General features: G+C 29.3%; 1 protein-coding gene across 6 annotated transcripts in view; it reads right to left on the reverse strand.

The window, feature by feature from the left end:
- Positions 1-23,733, reverse strand: part of Fer2 (basic helix-loop-helix domain-containing Fer2) — a 62,185-nt gene extending 38,452 nt beyond the window's left edge. For 5 of the 6 annotated variants that reach the window (XM_072541550.1, XM_072541552.1, XM_072541551.1 and 2 more), the window contains exon 1: positions 23,495-23,733. In XM_072541550.1, the coding sequence (XP_072397651.1) occupies positions 23,495-23,544 (50 nt within the window). In that variant the 5' untranslated portion in view covers positions 23,545-23,733. Of the gene's footprint in view, positions 1-3,238; positions 3,691-23,494 lie in introns of those variants that run through there. The other variant, XM_072541553.1, reaches the window with a different exon arrangement.
- Between the last annotated feature and the right edge of the window lie 806 nt (positions 23,734-24,539).

Here is a 24,539-nt window from a genome sequence, read left to right on the forward strand (position 1 = left end):
AAGCTTTTTATTTCAGTTTGGGTTTTTGGAATGGGAAATCTTTTTATGGCGGAGATTTTATCAGGGTTTGGTTTAACGCCTTGAGGGGTAATTACATGTCCTAAATACATAACTGTTTTTTGTAAAAATTCTGACTTGTCTAATTGTACTTTTAAGTTACTCTTTCTTAGTCTTTCGAAAACTATTTTTAACTTTTCAAGGTGCTCTTGTACTATATATTAAAAAAGATGTACTATATATTAAAATATCATCTAAATATACTATACATGTTTCGTCTGTTAATCCTCTTAAAACATTATCAATAACTCTCTGAAAAGTCGAGGGTGCATTTTTCAAACCAAAAGGCATTCTTTTAAATTGAAAGTGACCTTGTGGTGTACTAAAGGCTGTTTTTTCAACATCTTGTGGGTCTACTTCTATTTGGTGGAAGCCACTTGCAAGATCTAGTGTCGAAAAGTAATTTGCTTTCCCTAATTTATCTAAAATTTCTGTTATGTTTGGTAACGGGTATTTATCATCTACGGTTCTCTCGTTTAACTTTCTATAATCTATTACTAGACGCCATTTTCTTTTTCCTGTAGCATCTTGTTTTTTCGGGACCACCCAAATGGGACTCGAAAACGGGGAATTGCTATCTTCTATTATACCTTCTGCTAACATCTTATTTATTTGGGATTTAACTTCTCCTCGGTGAACTTCCGGGAAACGATATGATTTTGTATATATTGCAGAATTATCAGTGAGTTTAATTTTATGTTTAATACTATTAGTAAAACTTAAGGGTATTCCTTCGCAATAAAATATGTCTCTATATTGGAAACAAAGCTTTTTTAGTAATTCTCTCTCTTCTTTGTTACAATGATTTATCCTTATATTTTTTAAATTCCTCTTTAACATGTTATCATCATTAATAGACGTTTCTTCATCAGTTTCCATCTTTTTTATAAAATTTATATTTACTATGTCTAATGGTTCTATATCAAAAGGTTCAATAATACTTAACGTTGTCTTATATTCGCTTATATTCGTAATAGTGGTTATAGCAAAATTATTTTTTACGTTAACTACTGCTTTAGGCATTTCGATTCCTTTACCGAAATTCTTATATTCTAATATACCTAATCCTACATTTAATTTTACCGGTATTTTGACTATTTGCTTAGTTCTAGGGGGACTAATTATTGTATGATTAAAAGTTGATTTGGGATATAATATAAATATTCTTTTTACTGGGTGCAAAAATTATGGGTATCGTTACATAAGGCGTTTTTATTTGTCGCGTGTTGACATTAATTGAAGCTTTTAATTTTTCTAATAAATCTATACCAATTAATCCATCAAAATTTTCGCTAAATTTAAAAACATAAAACTTATTATATTGATTTACTTTAAAAATGTTAAAAGCTGGAATATTAATTATTTCATTGTGCATAGAAATTCCGTGAGCCGTTTGTATATTAAAATTTTCGTAAGAAATAAAATTTTTATAAAATTTATGCGCTATCTGTGGAGATATCAAACTTTTGGAAGACCCTGTATCTAATAAAAATCTGGCATTGAGTTCAGGAATAATAATATGTGGTAAATCTGCTATCGTTGTATTTAAATATATTAGGTCGGATTGTAATTTTCTTGGCGCATGCAAAAATTTGTGTTTCAACATTTTGAGTGAGATTGTGATATGATCTTTCGTTTGTCTCATTTGGATTGCGATAAGGACTGGATTGAGTTTCATAATTGTTATCGTAAGACGGTAATGAACTTTGAGTTGGGTGTACGTAATCAGTGGGAATATTATTTTCAAAGGGGTTTTTGAATTGTATTTGATCGTTATTAATTTGTTGATTAAATAATTGGGTAGAGGTAAAATGTGGTCTAGATCTTAAAGAAGTATTTCGTGAATTTGTATCCATCGGTTCTGGCTGGTATTGATTTTGATTTTGGGGTTTATTATTAACATTTCTTTGTTGAAAATTAGGGTTATTAGTATGGAAGTTCCATGGTCGGAAATTAGAATTATTATTGTCGAAATTTCTTGGGTTGAAATTAGAATTATAATTATTGAAATTTCGGAAGTGATTTTGGTGTGGTTGAAAAGTATTGTTGGGATAAAAATTATTATTTTGGTATTGCGGTCTGATGGTTTGATATTGGTAAGGTGGAAATCTCATATTAGGGCCATTTTGTTGAAAATTATTTCTAGGAATAAAAGTTCGATTAAGATTACTGTTTCTCGTAGGATTATGTCTCGATGATGGTCTAAAAGAATTTTGTGAGTTTAAATTATTTCCACGTTGTAATGAATATAGAAAATTCTCTTCTTCGATAACGAAGCTCATAGCTTTCTCTAAACTGTCTGGGTTTCTCAATCGTATATTTGTTTGTAACGATAAGGGTAAGCCTCTAATGTAAGTTTTTAAACATAAGTCATCGTAACTATTTATTCTAATTAATTTCTCTTGTGCATTAATATTAAGCGTATTTAATTTTTGTGTTACTAAACTACGTGTTTTTTGGCATCGCATGCCAAAATTATAAGGGGTTTCATTCTTGAAAGGCTTCAACGTTATCAGGTCTTGGATAAGGCAATCGAGATCTCTCTGGTCTCCAAAACTAAGATTAAGGGCATCTTTTACGAGTTGCCATGTATTTAATTCTGTCCTAGAACCCATTAACATTTGAGCTCTTCCATTTAATTTACCTAATATAGCTCGAAGTAAAAATGTATTTAAGGTGCCGTCTGTTTGGCTAGCAAAATTAGTTATTAAATTTTCACAATTTTCTATAAATATGGTTAAGGTATGTGGATTACCATCATATGCTGGTATAGAATCTAAGTAAAGTTTTAACAACTGGTAGTTTGTTTGAGCCATTTCGATATTTTTATCGCTATTTGGTTCTAAAATTGAATTTAATTCTGCTGCAAGGCTACTTAAATCTAATTTACTATCAGTTTCACTCATTAAATATTTATTCTTTTTATTCAGATAATATATCAAATTGTAATAAAATATAAAATATGTTTCAATATAAAACTTTCAACTTCAATATAATAAAATATTTTCAAAAATATGATAATATAATATAGTAATAATAATCTTTCTCTTATTAAAAATATCTCATAACATCATAAAATCTTTAAAAACTGTTTACTCTCGTTAGCTCTCTGACTATAAGTATTTTCAAATATGGAAATAATAAAATGGAAAATAAAATGGCAAAAATAGGAAACACTTACATAAAAATGTAGATTTTCAGCATTTCTGCCTATAGGATTCGACGATTTTGTTCTTCTCCCAGGTCTTGTTGAAACTACTGCTTAAATCTGCTGCCTCTAGGGTTCGACGATTTTGTTCTTTCCCCAGGTCTTGGTGATACCTTGTCTAAAGCTGATCTTGGACACTTTCACAAAAGGTTCGGTTTTCCGGTAAATCGTTAAAACGAAAAACTACACGAAACTGTTCGATTTTTGTAACGGTTAGCAACGTAATTCCCGAAAATCTGTACTGACTGCGCCAATGATGTCTCTAAGTCCAAGAACGATATTTTTAAAAAGAACTTTATTTACAAGGGACTACTTACTACAGTAAAATGCAAAATAAGAGTGACGCTATACAATGCAAAAGTAAATTTATAATCTCGGTGACGCCGAGGTGTGGCATGCTGACGCTGTCCTTTTATTATAGTTGAATTAGCAGTTCTGGTTTCTTAACTTATATATATATATATATATATATATATATATATATATATATATATATATATATATATATATTATATATATATATATACATATATATATATATATATATATATATATATATATACATATATATGTATAAATTATAAATATATAACTGTTTTGGATGGGTTGGAGTCAATAAAAAGGCTATATATATATATATATATATATATATATATATATATATATATATATATATTGTTATGATGTATTGTTTGTTTAAATGATGAGCAATGAGTATTTTTAATAATATAGGGTTTTTATCGCGGTTCTCAAAGAATTAGTTTGTAAGTACTTTTTTAAATTATCTTTATTATAACTATTATGAAACACACACATATATATATATATATATATATATATATATATATATATATCTAACCTAGTCAATGTAAATTTAAAATAAACTATCTTCAAATTGATATTCTTATAAAACTAATTAAATTCTATAGACAATGTAAAATTTAAACAAACTATCTTCAAAATTGAAACTGTTATGACAGTAACTAAATTATATTAACAAAATTTTGTACCTTTCTTTCACTGAATGCCTAAATGAACTGTTTTCCACTATATAGATTCTAATCACCACTGAATGTCTTCGTACTTCGGTTATCCTTGTTTTTTGTGAAATTACTTTTTCCAATTATCAGCTTCTACCAATTTAAGATATATTTTTCTTCACCAGCATTTATAAACCACCAAGCAAACCAGCAAACAGCATTTATATTTATTCTTCTTTTTAATATACCAATATCCAATTATTATAAGTTGATTTATACTAATCTCCAATCATAATATAATTTTAATTTCTTCCAATATCCAACCAATATTCTTCTAACATACTTTTTTAATTATATTAAACAATTGGACTATTTGTAACTGATTCACTGACTCCAACTAACTTTCATATTTCTTACTAAACTGCCTGACTAAAAACTTTCTGACTGACTGACTTACTAAAACTCCCTCTTGAATCCAAATTACGGGTATTTATATCTTTTTGGATGTTCTAGAATCATCTGGTAAGAGATCATGTTCCATTTGTTCTATTACTTCTATATGGATGTTCTCGAAAAAGTATCTGTTCGATCTACGGACATAATCATTATTCCAGAATGTTCCAACATAAACAAAGATCAAATTCTGCATTCTGGAGAATTCGTTAATGTTCTATTGATAATTTTGTTGACATTTAGGCTTTTCAGATCAGAATAAACATTTAAATCATTAAATATATATAAATTAAACATTTTAAACTAACATTATTATTATAACCCCACTTTATATTCCTAAAAATTCTTAATTTCTGTCAGTCACTTACTGTATAGTTGGTTGCCTATGCACATGGCTCACTTAAATATATTTACAACATTAAAATACAACTTTTTACAATTATTATATGCTAATTTCTTAAAAATGCCCTCACATAAATAATTTTTAAGTAAGCTGTTAGTGTTAAGTTTATAACCTAGATATATCACTACTTTTTGAAAAATTGTACATTTTTCTTGATTTATTTTTAGTCCAACTTTGTCTAATCTATTTATTATAATTTTTAGGTGTTTCTCATGATCTTCAGCTGTTTTAGAAAAAATTAATATATCATCAATGTAGTGAATTACAAAATGTTCATATTGATCCAAAATATCATGAAGACATCTACATAGAGCACTGCAAAATGATTGAAGTCCAAATGGTACTACTTTGAATTGATATACCACTCCATCTATCTGAAATCCTGTATACTGTCTACTTTTTCTTTCTAGAGGTATTAACAACTATTCCAACTATGCTGTAAATCGATTTTAGTGAAAAATGACATTTCTGTAATTCTTCCTAGTATTCCATCTTCTAACATATTATTAATTGTTTTGTTTACTTCTTCTTTGTATTTATATGGTATTGGGTATGATTTTGTTTTAAAATCTTTTTCTTCTTTAACTTTTATACTATGGATATAATTTTGTGCAATTCTATTTTCTTTATTGACAAGTCCCTTGTGTTGCTGCAATATGGAAATGACTATTGATTTATATTCTTCAGGGCAATTTAAAACTTTCATCATATCTTCTTCTTTACAAATAACATTATTCTTCATTATGTACTCATTATTCCTTGCTTCCAATTTTACGCACTCCACCTCGTAGGCATCCATCTGCTTAAAATTTCAATTCCTTAAATATTCACTACAATAATTATTCTTTACATTCTTTTGGGACATATCCCTATCATCAAAATACATTTCTTCTTCATAAACATCATTATTTTCTTTTAATAATATCTTATCAACTCTTATTCCTTCTTCCACCTCATCTTTCTGCATAAATTTAATTATTTGCCCTTCCAAAGTTACCATTTTTTCTTCAAAATCTATCTTTACTTTCTTCTTTTCCAATTCATCATTTCCCATTAATATATCAACACATAAATCCTTGACAATAAATACTTGCATATTAATTTCTTTATTAAGAATATTAATTTTTAAATTGGCTAGTTTATCAATTTCACCCAACTTCTTATTATTTGCACCAACAATTTTAATTTTTGGAATCTTTATTATATCTGATAATTTTAATGTATTAAAAATAAAATTTTCCGAGACTAAAGTACTTTCTAAACCAGTATCTATTATAATCTTAATCATTTTATTTTTGGCCAAAGCATTTATATAAATTAAATTAATAGATTCAATAATTTTACCTTCGTCTAAAGAAATAAATTCAGAAGGTTTTTCATAATAGCAATGGCCTAACTTGTAATTCAGAAAGTTTACTGAACAAAATTTTGATTATTAGAATTCTCAGATTGTATCTGACCACTTGGGTCTGATGTCCTATGTCTTTCCCTACTATGACTTCTACTCATATTTTCCTGCCTTGTACTACTTCGTTCCCTGTCTTCGCAGCTTCTATTCCTTCGAACACAATTTACCTGTCTGTTATAGTTAGGTCGCTCTGTATTTCTTCTATTGTTAAAATCTTGTTTATTATTATTAGTACTGTTATTAAAATGTTGTCTATTATAACTAGTATTGTTATTAAAATTCTGTCTATTTTGATTACTGTTATTATTATTCAAATTTTGTAAACTATCACCATATCTAGTATTATTGTTATATGATTGTCTATATTGTTGATTATCATTTCTATTATATTGAAAGTTATTATTGTTTTTTCTTTTGTTATTATTACTTGTCATATTGCCTCTTTGTATTCTTTGAATAAAATTAATAAAACTATCTATTGTTTGAATATTTTGTACAGTTACTGTTTGCACCACATCAGCATCAAAATGTCTAGATACATTTAAGACTGTTTCATCCTCTCTAAGTGGTGGTTCTAAATATTTTGCAACTGTTATCAGTTTCAATGCATAATCTACCATATTTGATTTTAAATTTTGATTATACTTTCCAAAATATAAAATTTCTCTAAACTTGGCTTGCTCTAGTTCACCCCAATAATAATTTAAAAATTTATTTTCAAATGTTTGAAAATTATCTAAATCATTTTCAATACTAGCAAACCAAGTTGCTGCATTGTCATTTAATGTCACTCTAATATAATCTTTAATATCATTAATATTATTAACTAATCTTAATTTATGTTTTAAACTGTTTATGTATACTCTAGGATGCAAATTTTTTATATTACCAGTGAATTTAATCCCAGTCTCATTTGTTAAATTTAAGTAAGGTCTCCCTATGTCTCTCATTTGTGAAATATCATCTATTCTCTGTTCCACATTTCTTATTTGATTACTATTTATTTGGATATTTTGTTGTATATCGTCTAATTTTTCTTCTGCGTTTCTCCTGTCTTCGTTAATTTTTACTTCTAAGTTACATTTCTGCAACTCTATTTTCTGTTCTATATCTATCATATTATCTTGAATAATCCTCTTTACTTCTGTCCTCTCATTGTCTATCCTTTTCTTGTAGTCATTCCGTATACTTTTTATTTCATTTGCTACTTTTTTCTCTGCAGCTTCAAGTTTTTTATCCATTTGATTTTCCATTTGTTTTACAATTTTATTATTATTATCTTCTATTTTCTTTTCTAATTTTCTATGATTCTCTTCCAATTTCTGTTCCATTTTTTTCATGTCTTCTTTAACTTCTTTTGAATTCTGTTCCATTTTTTGTTCTATTTTTTTTATGTCTTCTTTGACTTCTTTTGAATTCTCTTCCATTTTTTTCGTATTCTCTTCTATTGTCTTGTTCATCTGCATCATTAATGACATCAAAGCTGCCATATTGACATTTTCCTCTCTTTCTGGATTCATTTCTGCAGTATCTTGTGGAACTTGAACTAAACTCTCCTCTTGTGTAGGTTGTGTTTCTACTTCCACATCTTCTTCATTCTTTTTGCTTCTTGTACCTCTCTTTCCTTGAGACATTTTGAGACTTTACTTGTTCAAATATAATTAAAAATAAAATCTATAATTTTTGCTTTCTAATGAAAATTAATTTAATTATATGAGAGCACTTATCTTCCCAAACTAATTCTTTTAAATAGAGAGCCACCGCGTTGGGTGCCAAATTATTATGATGTATTGTTTGTTTGAATGATGAGCAATGAGTATTTTTAATAATATAGGGTTTTTATCGCGGTTCTCAAAGAATTAGTTTGTAAGTACTTTTTTAAATTATCTTTATTATAACTATTATGAAACACACACACACACACACATATAATATATATATATATATATATATATATATATATATATATATATATATATATATATATATATATATATATATATATATATCTAACCTAGTCAATGTAAATTTAAAATAAACTATCTTTAAATTGATATTCTTATAAAACTAATTAAATTCTATAGACAATGTAAAATTTAAACAAATTATCTTCAAAATTGAAACTGTTATGACACTAACTAAATTATATTAACAAAATTTTGTACCTGTCTTTCATTGAATGCCTAAATGAACTGTTTTCCACTATATAGATTCTAATCACCACTGAATGTCTTCGTACTTCGGTTATCCTTGTTTTTTGTGAAATTACTTTTTCCAATTATCAGCTTCTACCAATTTAAGATATATTTTTCTTCACCAGCATTTATAAACCACCAAGCAAACCAGCAAACAGCATTTATATTTATTCTTCTTTTTAATATACCAATATCCAATTATTATAAGTTGATTTATACTAATCTCCAATCATAATATAATTTTAATTTCTTCCAATATCCAACCAATATTCTTCTAACATACTTTTTTAATTATATTAAACAATTGTACTATTTGTAACTGATTCACTGACTCAAACTAACTTTCATATTTCTTACTAAACTGCCTGACTAAAAACTTTCTGACTGACTGACTTACTAAAACTCCCTCTTGAATCCAAATCACGGGTATTTATATCTTTTTGGATGTTCTAGAATCATCTGGTAAGAGATCATGTTCCATTTGTTCTATTACTTCTATATGGATGTTCTCGAAAAAGTATCTGTTCGATCCACGGACATAATCATTATTCCAGAATGTTCCAACATAAACAAAGATCAAATTCTGCATTCTGGAGAATTCGATAATGTTCTATTGATAATTTTGTTGACATTTAGGCTTTTCAGATCAGAATAAACATTTAAATCATTAAATATATATAAATTAAACATTTTAAACTAACATTATTATTATAACCCCACTTTATATTCCTAAAAATTCTTAATTTCTGTCAGTCACTTACTGTATAGTTGGTTGCCTATGCACATGGCTCACTTAAATATATTTACAACATTAAAATACAACTTTTTACAATTATTATATGCTAATTTCTTAAAAATGCCCTCATATAAATAATTTTTATTAAATTCTCTAGTATATAACTTATTAAAATAACCAAATATCTAATATTATCTAATGTGTAACTTATAAATTAATTTTTTAAATAATATCATTTCAATATATATATATATATATATATATATATATATATATATATATATATATATATATATACATATATATATATATATATATATATATATATATATATATATATATATATATATATATATATATACCGGGTGGTCCAATAAGCCGATCTCTCGGCTATATATCAGAAACTATTCATGTTATAACTTTAGGAGAAAAAATTCCTTAGTAAAAGTGGTTAAGAGAAATCGCTGGAAATAACTTTCAAGTTTCTGGGTTAACCGCTTGGGGGCGTAACCTGTGAAGAAAACTTTGAAAACCAGTTTTTGGGAAATATGCCCAATTATACCAAGTGTTAAATAAGTAAACTAAAAAGAGGCCTAAATTTTGCACAAAGTTGTTTAAGTATTTTTTTTATTTGTTCAAATAAAGGGTGGGGTAGCGTGGGAAAGTATTTGTGGATAAATAGCTATAACTTTGGTTTGGATCAACCGATTTTAACGAAATTAGTGTCATTAGAAAGAGTGTAGATAAATTAATTTACATCTACTATAAAATAATTGCATTTAGTTTTGATTATAATATGTAGAGGGTACTTTCGAATGGAAAAAATTAAAATTTGTTTTTCTTCAAAATGTTTAATAGAAACAACTATTTATTGTAAATTATAATAGAACTGGATTAAATTCGTAACAAAATGACACAAACCGCATGTTAATAGCTTTTGTCGAACTCGAAATATGAATTAAAACGCATAAACATAAGTAATTATAGTATTGACTCACCCTGTATTACAAATTAAATTATAAATAAGTCAGTAGGTACTTTCAAATTTTTTTATAGCAGAAGAATCTTAATGTTGATACCTATTTTGACCACTGTTATTTCATATGTTTAAAAATAGTTTTTTCGAAACTAAGTAGGCTACGACAATGAATTTGACGGTGAGTTCATATTGTTTATTTATTAACAGCAGTCAAAACATTGTAAAGAAGTGTTATATTATAATTCGAATTGAAGATTACACTTTTTTCAATAGATATTAATATTGGTAATATTGGTAATTAATTATCAGTACTAATAATTCGTGATAAGTATATCAAATGAAGAATTGTATGATATGATTGGAGTTTATTTCGAATGTCACCAAAATACCGCTATTGCCTCATGTATATATTCTGTAAGATATTCTGACAGGAGACAATATGGCAAAGAAGTATTTGAAAGAAAGGCAAGAAGATTAAGAGAATCTGGTAGTTTTCATCGTCCTTGTTTTAAACGACGTAGTAGAGGAATGCATGGGAAAAGAAGGAGAAGAAATACTAAACAAAAATGGCGAAAGAATAATAGAAATATGTATATGGAGAATAAACTTGTTATAACAAATACAAAATTTAAACATAAAAAAGTACACAAATACACGAGAGTACAAGAAAGTAGAAATGAAAAATCAATCATAGATTACTTTTTGGTAAGTAGCAACAAATGGAAAAGAGTACAAGACACGAAAGTCAAAAGAGGCTCAGTGATTGGCAGTGATCATCATCTAGTAATAATGAGAATGAGAACAGCAAAAGAAAATGAAGAAAAGAGGAGAAAGGTAGTAAATGAAAAAGTAAAAAGCTACAAATTAAAAGAAGAAAGATATAAGAAGATATTCCAAGAAAAATTAGACAATATTTTGAAAGGTAGGGCAAAAACTGCTAGTATAGAGGAAAAGTGGGAAAATCTCAAGACCAGCTTAATCATAGCTGCTGAGGAAACTTGCGGGAAGACAAAAATAGCAAATAATAGCATGAGGAGAACTGAATGGTGGACGGACGAAATACGAAGGAAAGTAAAGAACAAAAAAGAAAAATGGAAGAGATATCTAAGTACAAAGCGCCCTGAAGATTATGAGGCATATAAAGAAAAAAGAAAAGAGGTTAAAATAGCTGTAAAAGCAGAAAAAGAAAGGTCATGGGAAAAGTTTGGACTAAAAATGACAAATAATTATAGAGAAAACCAAAAACTCTTCTATGGCGCATTAAAACAGCTCAGACAAAAGAAAGAACACATAATGCCGAATATAAAAGACAAGAATGGAAAGGTAATAACAGAAGAAAACCAAATAATGGAAAGATGGAGAGAACATTTCAAAGAGCTAACTCATACAGACGTAGACAACATAGTGGATATACAAGAAATTAATGAAGAACAAAAAGTAGAACCCATAACAACAGAGGAACTAGAAAAGGCAATTGAAAGAGTTAAATTAGGCAAAGCACCAGGCAAGGATGATATCACCCCGGAAATGATAAAATTCATGGGAATAGAGGGAGTGGACAGCATGAAAGAACTAATGAATGATATCATAAAAAAAGCAGAAATACCACAGGACTGGAAGAAAGACATTATACTACCAATACACAAAAAGGGCGACAAGAGAAACTGTAATAATTACCGAGGTATTACTATATCAAGTATTCCTGGGAAGGTATTCGCAAGAATAATAGAAACAAGAATAAAAACCCAAATAGAACCAACTATGGAAGATACACAATGTGGATTCAGGAAGGACAGAAGCACGCAAGACCACATATTCACAATAAGACAAATAAGTGAGAAAGCAATCAATAAAAATAGAGAAATACATATATGCTTTATTGATCTGGAAAAGGCGTTTGACAGAATACAAAGAAAGGACGTATGGAGGACATTAAAGGAAAGAGGAGTTGACAGGATAACAATTGATGTAATAAAGGATATGTACAATAATAATACAAATACGGTGAGAACCAACAACGAGGAATCCGAAGAATTTACTACAAGTCAAGGCCTCAAACAGGGATGCGTGTTGAGCCCACTGCTGTTCTCAGTGGTACTGGATACAGCAATAAAGAAAGCCAAGAGAAGAATGAGAAAACTAACATTAGGATACTGGCAAATGAAACAGACTCAACTATCAGAGCTTCTATTTGCAGACGACATGGTTTTGATAGCAGAAAACAGAGAAGACCTTCAGAACAACCTTGAAATCCTAGAAGAAGAACTGTCAAACATAAATATGAAAATAAATACAGAGAAAACAAAAACAATGATAATTTCAAATAAGAGAAAGACACACGCAATACAATTAAACGGAAAACAACTAGAACAAGTGGAACATTTTAAATACCTAGGAGCAATAATTGAATCAAACGGTAAACAAGACATGGAAATAAATGAGAGAATGGGACGAACAGGAAGCTTATTTAACACTATGAAAACAACATTTTTGGGGAAAAAAGAAATACCGGACAAGGTAAAAACGGCAGTCGTTAAATCAGTAGTTAGACCTACAATCATCTATAATAGCGAGTCATGGACATTGACTGGGAGACAAAAATCTCGAGTCAATGCTATGGAAATGAGGTTCCTAAGGAAAATAGCAAACAGAAAGAGGACAGACAAAATACGAAACGAAACAATCAGACAAAACCTAAAACTAGAACCAATAAACGAAAAAATAGTAGAGGGGCAACTAAGATGGTTCGGACACGTGTGTAGAATGTCGAATGAAAGATTAACAAAACGAGTGTTTGAAACGAGAATGCAAGGGAAAAACAAACGAGGAAGACCAAGAGTTAGGTGGGTAGACGAAATCAGAAAAGAAGTTGAGAAGAAAGGATTGACATGGGAAAGTGCACGAAATCTAACACAAGACCGGATAGCATGGAGACAACAGTGCAAATCTTAACCCCACCAGCCTTACACCTAACGGTAGAAAGGCTTAGGACTAAGTAGTAAGTAAGTAGAGGTATGATCGAAGATAATTCAATCAATGTTATTGCTTTAGTTTAACAGAATCCACATATAAGTAGTCGGCAAATCTCTATAGAATTAAACATACCCAAAACTACTGTTCTAAGGATTTTAAAACATCACAGGTTGTTAATCTGCATAATATGCATTATTGGGCTGAAGAAAATCTGCACTGGATACATGAGGTGCAGGTTCAAGGTAGATAGAGTCTTAATGTTTGGTGTGGTATACTTGATAGAAAGATCGTAGGTCCATATTTCTTTGATAGAACTTTAAATGGCGAAACATATTTGGATTTTCTGGAAAATCAGCTGCCTGTTTTATTGGAAGATATTTCCTTACAAACAAGAAAAGGTATGATATTACAACATGACGGGTGTCCTTCGCACTTTTCCAGACGAGTTCGAGATTATGTGTATGCAAGTTATCCAAATAAATGGATTGGAAGGGGAAGTATATTTTCAAGGCCAGCTAGATCTCCAGACTTAACATGTCTGGACTTTTATCTGTGGGGAAGATTGAAGGACTTAGTATACCAAACTCGACCAACCACGCGAGGCGACAAACAGCGCATTATAAACGCAATAAATAGTATATCAACAGCTGAGATTGAAGCAGCTGTTATGTATACTCGCGAAAGATTACATCTTTCTGTGGACAACGATGGAAAACGATTTAAACATTTAATTGGACATTAAGTTTTAATGATCGAGATATTTGTATGATATTTCACATATTTAATTTTTTTAAGTTATAATAAAGGGTGAGTCAATACTATACTTACTTGTGTTTATGCGTTTTTATTCATATCTCGAGTTCGACAAAAGCTATCAACATGCGGTTTGCGCCACTTTGTTACGAATTTAATCCTGTTCCATTATAATTTACAATAAATAGGTGTTTCCATTAAACATTTTGAAGAAAAACAAATTTTAATTTTTTCTATTAGAAAGTACCCTCTACCCATGACAATTAAAACTAAATGCAATTGTTTTATAGTAGATGTAAATTAAATCATCTACACTATTTCTAATGACACTAATTTCGTTAAAATCGGTTGATCCAAACCAAAGTTATAGGTATTTATCCATAAATACTTTCCCACTCTGCCCCACCCTTTATTTGAAAAAATAAAAAAAAAGTACTCAAACAACTTTGTGCGGAATTTAGGCCTCTTTCTAGTTTACTTATTGAACACCTGGTATAATTGGGCATATTTCACAAAAAACTGGTTTTCAAATTTTTCTTCACAGTTTACGCCCCCTGGCGGTTAATCCAGAAACTTGAAAGTTATTTCCAGCGATTTCTCTTGGCCACTTTTACTAAGGAATTTTTTCTCCTAAAGTTATAACATGACTAGTTTCTGATATATAGCCGAGAGATCGGCTTTATGGACCACCCGGTATATATATATATATATAAATATATATATATATATATATATATATATATATATATATATATATATATATATATATATATATATATATTATATATAACCAAAAAGATGATAACGGGCACTTGTAATATTCAGTGAAAAGGAGATAATGCTGGGAGATACCCTTTTAACCCCGAGAAAGCAAAATAAAACTCCCCTTTTTAAAGGAAGCACCCGAGTTTTATTTTGCTTCCTCAGGAATAAAAGGGCATCTCCCAGCATTATCTCCTTTTCACTGTAAATATATATATATATATATATATATATATATATATATATATATATATATATATATATATACATACATAATAGGCACTTCGACAACAAACCCATCTACACCTCATTCAAATTCGACGTGCAGTAAAAGTAAACAAAACCAGGCTATGCTACGTAAGACTCCATAGGCGTGCGGTTTTGCTTTCATATTTCCTATTTCTTATCAAATTAATAAAACAGTATGTACAATTAAAGATTTGTTTACTATGAACAATGAAGATAAAATATGCAATGTTAGTATTATTTTCAAGGAAATTCAAAATTAGCTTCACTACTGTAAAATAAAAAGAAACTTAGGGTTTGACAAAAATAATAAAGCAGTAATTGCAACGTTGTTTTGACACTTAAACGATCGAAATCGAAACATCAAATACACTTATTTTTTAAAGTAAATTGTGTGTTAGTTCGCATCAAAAGTAGTAACTTATTATTATGTTTTCAGTTTTTATTTGAAAAACAATAAAACTCACGTGATCCAGATTACAAATGTTACCAGAAATTGAAATCTCATTTTACATAAATTTCGTAAATTTGAATACAGATATACCTTAACTTAAAATGTTTTCATAAACGAAAATTTTGTGTTAAAAAAAAATAAGGTATTGCACTTGGAGAAGTGCCGCCAGAAGTAAAAACTTCTTAAATTGCGTTGAAATTATGAGTATCAATATCTAAGAGCTTCCGGTTTAAACGGGGCTGCCAGTCATGAACTGAGCTCTTAATCGCACCCCATTCGTTTTTTAAGGAAAACGAAGTTTCAAACAAAAACCTATGCAAATGTCAGAGAAAATCATTCGTCAAAAATAAAAACATTCTACATATCTGACTAATAAATAAAACAAAAAACTCACAGTGTAAATTAATATTTTATTCAGAATCAGAGTCTGACGTGCTGCTCTCATTACCTACGTTAATTATCAGTGGTTCAACTTGAGTCTCAATGATATTGTCAAGATCCCACATCTTTTGTTCGACTTTCTGCTGAACATGCTGTATACATTTTTGCCATTTGGCAGATGTAATACGCGTAATTCCTTCATAAAAAAGATTTTTCATATCTGAAAATTTAAACGTAGTATTCTTCTCTGCAATATAATTTTTTAAATCTGCCCAAATTAACTCAATCGGATTAAGTTCGCAGTGGTATGGCGGAAGCCTCAATACTATCTGATTTTTTTCTTTAGCCATTTCATCTACAATATACTTAGTATATTCTTTTTTATGGTTATTTACAATAGCCAAAAGCTCAACTTTTAGAAGCGAGTTGTCAAAATTTATATTTTTTGATTGTAGCCAATTTTGAATGTCCACTTTCTTCAACGCGGTTGTCGGTATTTTTTCCACTCTTCTTGAGTGGTACGGTGCATTGTCTAAAACAATAACTGAATTTTTGTCCAATTTTTCTAATATCGAAAAGAACCACTTTTCAAATGACTCGCCAATCATCTCTTCATGGTAGTCGCCAGATTTTTTTGACTCGAAAGCCCATAAAGCATCAGGAACAAACCCGTCCTCACTACCAATGTGACAAATGATTAACCTCTTTCCTTTACCTAAAAATAAAGCGATTTTTAATTTACTCTTGAACTGGAAATTAACTACTATAGCCGAAAGCCTTAGACTCAAAGATTCTTGCTAAAACAAGTAGCAACCTGTAAAATCAATAGAAAATGACTAATTAACATAGGCGTCGCAATTCTCACAATTTACACCAGCGTTAACTTTTGTTTTTTTAGTATAATTTTTTTAATATAAAATTTTCATTTTCAATTTTTCAAATATTTTAAGTTGCTGCATTGGATTTCCTTGAAAACCATACTAACATTGCATATTTTATATTTGTTATTCATAGTAAACAAAACTGTAATTTTACATATTGTTTTAATAATTTAATACGAAAGCAAAACCGTATGCCAAATTTTGATTTATTGACTAAGAAGGCTTCTGGCTGAGTACAAAATAAACAACTGATCAAATCCTATCACGCGATATAGAAAATGAAAGGGAAGGATATAACGAATATATTAAGATAGAAAATCAATTACATATCTTAATAGATTCGTTATATCGTCCCTTTTCATTTGCTATGTCGCATGTTAGGATTCGATCAGTTGTTTATTTTGAACTCAACCAGAGGCATTCCTTAAGTCAATAAATCAAAATTTTTCTATAGTAAATTTATTTTCATTCATAGTGCCCTATGATATCTCGTACGTTACTATACGTTCTATATAATCAAGATCCTGTGTAGTGCCATTTTGGTAGTCGCCATGTTTTTTTCGCCTTAATATATTCGTTATATATTCCCCGTTTAATAAATATCGACAACCGAGTTAAAGAAAGCGGATATTCAAGATTTTTCTGACCTTTGCATAGGTTTTTGCTTTGAAATTTCGTTTTCCTTAAACCAACGAATGGAGTGTCATTAAGAGCTCAGTTCACGAGTGGCAACTCCGTTTCAACCTTAAATATTACGTTTAATTTTAAAACATTTTTACAAATTTAATGTAATTGTATTTTAATTCCGTGCATTACAATAACGGATTCACATTATTATGTTGTTGGAAAACCTGATTCTAACATGTTTATTCAGTTATTTTCAGTTCTGTTATTTCTGTGAACAAAAAATTTATATGAATAAATTCAAGTACGTAAATACAGCATGCTCTAGGTAAGACATTAAAGACCCAGGTAGCAGTGGCCCAACTAAGTTAAATTAAATCCTTCCGCGTACAATGACTATAAATCATACAGGCGACCGCAACTTATGCTAAGATGTCTACTTCATATTTTCATATGTATTTCATAATACAGGAAAATATAGGTTTATACATCGTTAAAATCATGATGTGGGAGTGTCCCTCGTAACATTCATACTGATGACGGTTTATTTATACTTACTGCAGCTCTATCTTATATTTAGTGTAGAAATGTTTAGAAAGGTTTTCGAAGCCCCGCCCAGACGTCAAACTCGGGACTCGAAAAACAAAACGAACTGTTTGAAAACACAGGTCCCTTAAGCTAGCGGGAACACATGAGCGGAATCCAATTTAACCTACGTAATATTTTTTCACCAATTTTTCACTAATTTATTACCACCCTAATAATTTTTCACCACCAAACCAACCTTAAGGGGAGCGATTCTGCTGGCTTAAGGTTCAAGCTAGCAGAATTCAAAAAAAAAACTATATGTTGATGGCATATTTTTTCACCAATTTTTCACTAATTTATTACCACCCTAATAATTTTTCACCACCAAACCACCCTTAATGGGAGTGATTCTGCTGGCTTAAGGTTTAAGCTAGCAGAATTCAAAAAAATAACTTTTTGTTGATGGCATATTTTTTCACCAATTTTTCACTAATTTATTACCACCCTAATAATTTTTCACCACCAAACCACCCTTAATGGGAGCGTTTTTGCTGGCTTAAGGTTCAAGCTAGCAGAATTCGAAAAAAAATTTTTTGTTGACGGCATATTTTTTCACCCATTTTTCACTAATTTATTACCACCCTAATATTTTTTCGCCATCAAGCCACCCTTAAGGGAGCGATTCTGCTGGCTTACGGTTCAAGCTAGCAGAATTAAAAAAATATTTATGATATACCACAGTGTTCTGCTAGGTTTTTATGAATTTATTACGACTTTAGTAATTTTTCTCCCCTTATTACCCCTTTAACAAAAATTAAATAAATTTGCGAGTGTGTGTGTGTGTGTGTGTGTGAAAAACAGTTCTGTTGTAATAACTGGTATATTTAATTAAAAATTACTACTTACCTATTACTTCTTAATTACTTACTAAAAGTACTACAAATTTCACTGAAGACGGACTGATACGTCCGAAAACGTTTTGAACTTAATCCTTTAGGATTTTTAAAATTTAATTAAATATACCAATCACAACAGTGTTTTACTTCAATGTTCGAGTTTTTTAACTATATGATATACAGCCAACTCACGGGAATGGTCCCTTTTTAAGTTGTAAAATTTTGTTAAAAAATAGGCAATGTACAAAACAACAATATTGCAATGTTTAGCATATAAAAAAGTTGGTGAAGTTGGTGTTTGTGGAAATTCTAGCATTTAAAGATGTAAACTACTTTCCTTATTTGAATTTCTAGTATTTATGGGAATTATCTTCCACACTGAAACATACGGATTTCAAGATTGGATGGTTATTGGAAAACAGATCCACTATTCAACTTAAAATCTTTTTTGCAGAACTTCGGAAGAGATCTTTTTCTTATAATTTTAAGGTGCTTAATGTTCATCCATAATCCAATGGGACCGAATGTTATTCCTGAAGACGGTTTTATAGAATAAGAACAGTTATAGACTTTTTAATAATAAAATGACTGCTCTGCGTTATCCAGTAAAAGAATTATCGCTAGATGAATCGATGGTACCGTGGAAAGTTAGACTTAGTTTTAAACAATATACTAAACAAAAGACATAAAAGACGATATCAAGGTTAGAATTAATTCGTAAATTAATTTATAAAAAAGCAAATAAAGACGGAATATCTCACGCGAACATTTACCTATAAATAATTGCTAATAAATCGGACAAACGAAAAACGAAAACGAAAAGATGCAGAGTATGTCCTATCCTAAAAATAAGAAAAAACCCAATTTATGAGTGTGTGGATTGTGCCGAGAAACCAGATCTCTCCGTGGGCGATTCTTTCAAACATTTCCATAAACAAAATAAATAAGTTAATATTTTTTTGTAATAACCTTTAATTTTTACCTATATTCAACTAACAATGAATGAAAAATCGACGAAGAATTAAAATACAAATATCTTTAACTTTTTAAAATGCTGCTAATATAAATTTATTTTACCACGCAAATAATCTATATCAGCTGTTCTGACCAACCGGTAATTTCGGTCTCATTTGAATATACCTACTTAAAATATTTATATCCTAAAATGTTTTCCAATATAAATTCTTTATGTTATACACCTAATCTTAAAATTATGTTTTGACCAATCGTTAATACTCTTCTTATTTAAATAATATTAAAATATTAAATACCTAAATTATTTTTCAAATTTTCATCTACCTAATGAATACAAATCTTTTAACAATAGGTGCGTACGGTCCCGACGACCCTTCTTTGCAATCAGATAAATAATGTAATAGACGTAATAAAATTATTTCAATTTGAATATTTCTTACCTGGTAATTTATTCTGTGAAATATAAAAATTCCATTGTATTTACTTAAACTCAACTTGATTTCAGTTATTTTATATTCATAAAAGGTACTAACGGTTCGATTTCGCTTAGCCATGTAATACGACTCGAATCAGAGTCAATTTTTTAAAACAGGTAAAATTTATAGTTTTTGGAATGTGTAAGTGTTTTCATATTTTTAATATTTAAACATTGAAAAAATAAATATTAGTTAGTATAGAATAACATTTGAAAATGTTTTTCAATTAGAGTAGTTGAGAAAAACATGACTAGGCTGGTAAAAATATAGTAAAATTCTAGCAGAGCACTCTTGTGTTTTCAAAAAGATATTTTATTCACCTAGCGTCAATATGTATCTTGTTGAATGTTTCCCATTAACTGAGGTTTAGGGGGTCAAAAATTATAAGGGTGGATCAAATTTAGTAAAAACCAGTCAAGCAATTTATATTTTCAGTTACAAGTAGAATACAGTAAAATTATAAAAATAGAGTTTTTATCACCTTAAATTTTAACGTAGTAGAACTATTGACTCCTCATAGAGGGTAGTTGAAGGGTGAAAAATTACTAGGATGGTAATGTATTAGTACAAATCTAGCATAATACTGTAGTATCTCATATTTCCGAAAAGATTTGCTTTGCATTCAACCAGCGTAAATGTGTAGATGGTGAAGTTGGTTAACATTAGTAAAAACTAACCAGAGAGTTTCTTATTTTATTTATAAATAGTATTTAGTAAAATTATAAATCAAAACTTTTTCACCTTTAATTTAAACGTAGCAAAACTATTGACTTCCACTAAGGGTTAGTCGAGGGATAAAAAAATTACTAAGTTGGTAATAAATTCGTAAAAACTTAGCAAAACACTGGTATATCATAAATAATTTTTTTTAATTACGCTGGCTCGAATATTAAGCTAACAGGAACGTTTCCAAATAAGATTGGTTTAGAGATGGAAACTTATCAGGGTAAAAATACTTTTTTATGTCAGTTATAAGTAGAGGATAGTAAAATTGTAAAAAAAGATTTTTTTCACGTTAAATTTTAACCTAACAGAATTATTGACTTATCACAAGGGGTAGTGTAGGTGTGAAAAATTACTAGGCTGGTAATAAATTAGTAAAAACTTAGAAGAATACTGAGGTATTTCAAAAATACGTTTTTTTCTTATTTTGCTGGTTCAAATATTCAGCTAGTAGGAAAGTTTTCGAATAGGTTTATGGGAGCAAAATTATCAGGTTGGTCAAAGTTTAGTATAAACTTAACAAAACATTTTTTATTTCAGTTATAAGTAGTGGACCGTAAATTTGAAAAACAAAATTCTCCTTAAATTTTAATCTAACACAATTATTGACTTTTCACAAGGTGTAATTAAGGGGTGAAAAATTACTAGGAGTAAAAACGTAGCAAAACACTGTGGTATATTATAAATATGTTTTTTTAATTCTGCTAGCTTGAACCGCATGCCAGCAGAATGGCTCCCCTTAAGGGTGGTATAATGGTGAAACAATATTAGGGTGGTAATAAATTAGTGAAAAATGGGTGAAAAAATATGCCATCAACAAAAAGTTTTTTTTTAATTCTGCCATCTTGAACCTTCAGCCAGAAGAACCGCTCCTATTAAGGGTGATTTGGTGGTGAAAAATTATTACGGTGGTAATAAATTAGTGAAAAATGGGTGAAAAAATATGTCATCAACAAAAAGTTTTTTTTTTTTAATAATGCTAGCTTGAACCTTAAGCCAGCAGAATCGCTCCCATTAAGGGGGGTTTGGTGGTGAAAAATTATTAGGGTGGTAATAAATTAGTGAAAAATGGGTGAAAAAATATGCCATCAACAAAAAGTTTCTTTTTTGAATTCTGCTAGCTTGAATCTTAAGCCAGCAGAATCGCTCCCCTTAAGGTTGGTTTGGTGGTGAAAAATTATTAGGGTGGTAATAAATTAGTGAAAAATGGGTGAAAAAATATTACGTAGGCCAAATTGGATTCCGCTCATGTGTCCCCGCTAGCTTAAGGGTCCTTGAAAACACGCCAGTCTTTAGTAAAGTTTGTGAAAAGTTGCTATTTTGTTTTATTGGACACGAGTTTGTGTTTTGTTTTTATTTTGTCCGTTTGGTGGGAAACCGCCATTAGATATTACATTTAATTTTAAAACAATTTTTACATATTTAATTTAATTTTATTAATTCAATGCATTACAATAACGAATTCGCATATTATGTTGTTGGAAAACCTCATTCTAACATTTATTAATTTAATTTTATCTTTGTTATTCTTCTGATCATAAAATATAAATGATAACATTTATTATAAATATAAATGAATAAATTCAAGCACTATAATTCCCTGACGCACGCCCTGGTGAAAATATTATCACTAGAACGACAGTGGTCCAACTAAGTTATAGCAATTCTTCCGCGTACAAGGACTACTAAATGATATGGTATGTTGTAAATACTTGAGTTTCGTATACAATGTCTATTTATATAGTTTATGAGGTGGATATTATGTACGTTTATACATCGTAAATCGTGATTTGGGAGTGCTCCTCGTAATATTCATAATGTTGATAACGTGTATTGGTTTGTTTACTATTACTGCATCTTTAAGTTAAATTTGGTGTAGAAGTAGCACATGAGTCAAAATGGACACGAATCGATTTGAAAATAAATGAGCTATATTAAATGATTAGTAGAAAAACCTGTCTACCTATATTAATAAAGGTTTAATTTGTAATTAGCGAGTTTAAATATTCGCAGTAGGCCTTGACGTATCGTAAGCAAAACTAATGTTGCAATAATTTAGAGAAGCCACTTAAAAATTATACTATATATATAATTGGTATACATAATACTCCATGGTACGTAACCAATCAAAAATTACAAGAAGATACAATTTACCATTTTGACCGGAAATAATACACGAAGACTTGAAAATTTCTAATATTCAGGACATCATAAAAAGAAGTGTCAAACATGACTATTCCTACTAACCGTCACTAGATATATATATATATATATATATATATATATATATATATATATATATATATATATATAATAACTTAATAAAACTCTATTCTTTTAAATATGCCGGTGCTTTGTGTGCAAAACCGTAAACTGTAATATAACGAAAAATAAAATACTTACGAAGGAGGTGACGACGAAGAATCGGGCAACTGGTGAACGCGATTTGTCATTTTTTTGTAACGTTTCTTCAAAACCACTGCCGGACCAATATTGATAATTTATGTTTTGTTCAATATACCACAAAAGGGCACTAACACAAACAAAATATATTATAAGATAAAACTTGTGCACTACGATTTCTAAATTTCGACTGATAAATACTCGCCGGAGAATTTGTTTATATGCTAAGGCAAGTAGCTTTTTTTTATTTTACCCCGATATCACATCGGGGTAATAATATATAATCGAATTGAAATTATTGATTAAGGGTGTGGTTTAATTTTCTATTCACCAATAAGAGCAGACTCTCCGCGTTTTTGAGGGTTCCTCTATTGGGGTTGGTCGTAGGAATTCCGAGGGAGTTATTCTGCTCAAAGGAGGGTTGGTAAATTATATTCGTTTGAAGGGGTTTTGCTGGTGACAGGCCTAAAATGAGCCATCAGTTCCAGACGCTTGTATTTAATGGCCTTTATAGGGTGTTTGGAGGAAAAGTTGAAGAAGTAAATGTATTTTTTGTTTAGATAAATCAGTTTAAAAACTATTATATCCATTTTAGACTGTCTTAAAATCTGCCAATATCTTTTTATTAAAAGATAATGCTGATAACAATATTTTTAAATACTTTGTAGACAAATGTTCGAGAAAAGATCTTACTACATTAATTATTAAAGTAACAAATACTAATTTTTTTTATTTACACAAATATATCGGCATCAACCACTAAGGGTTATTATCGGGATACAGTAAGATATAATAGATTATTACATAATAAAACTTTACAGTTTGGTGCATAGTTTGGTTATTTAAAAATAATTTAATAAAAATGTTTAATTTGAAGTAAGCATATTTTTTGTACTGGGCACTCGATGATTATATATTCCACTGATAATTGAGTGTTGCACTTGGTACACATCAGTCCAAGGTATTTGATTTATGATAGCATAATTTTGGTCGGTTATTTCATTAATTGCCAGGGAGTTTACTTCCTCATTGGTACTTATTCCCA

This window comes from Diabrotica undecimpunctata, chromosome 8, assembly GCF_040954645.1.
Source record: "Diabrotica undecimpunctata isolate CICGRU chromosome 8, icDiaUnde3, whole genome shotgun sequence".
NCBI lineage: Eukaryota > Metazoa > Arthropoda > Insecta > Coleoptera > Chrysomelidae > Diabrotica > Diabrotica undecimpunctata.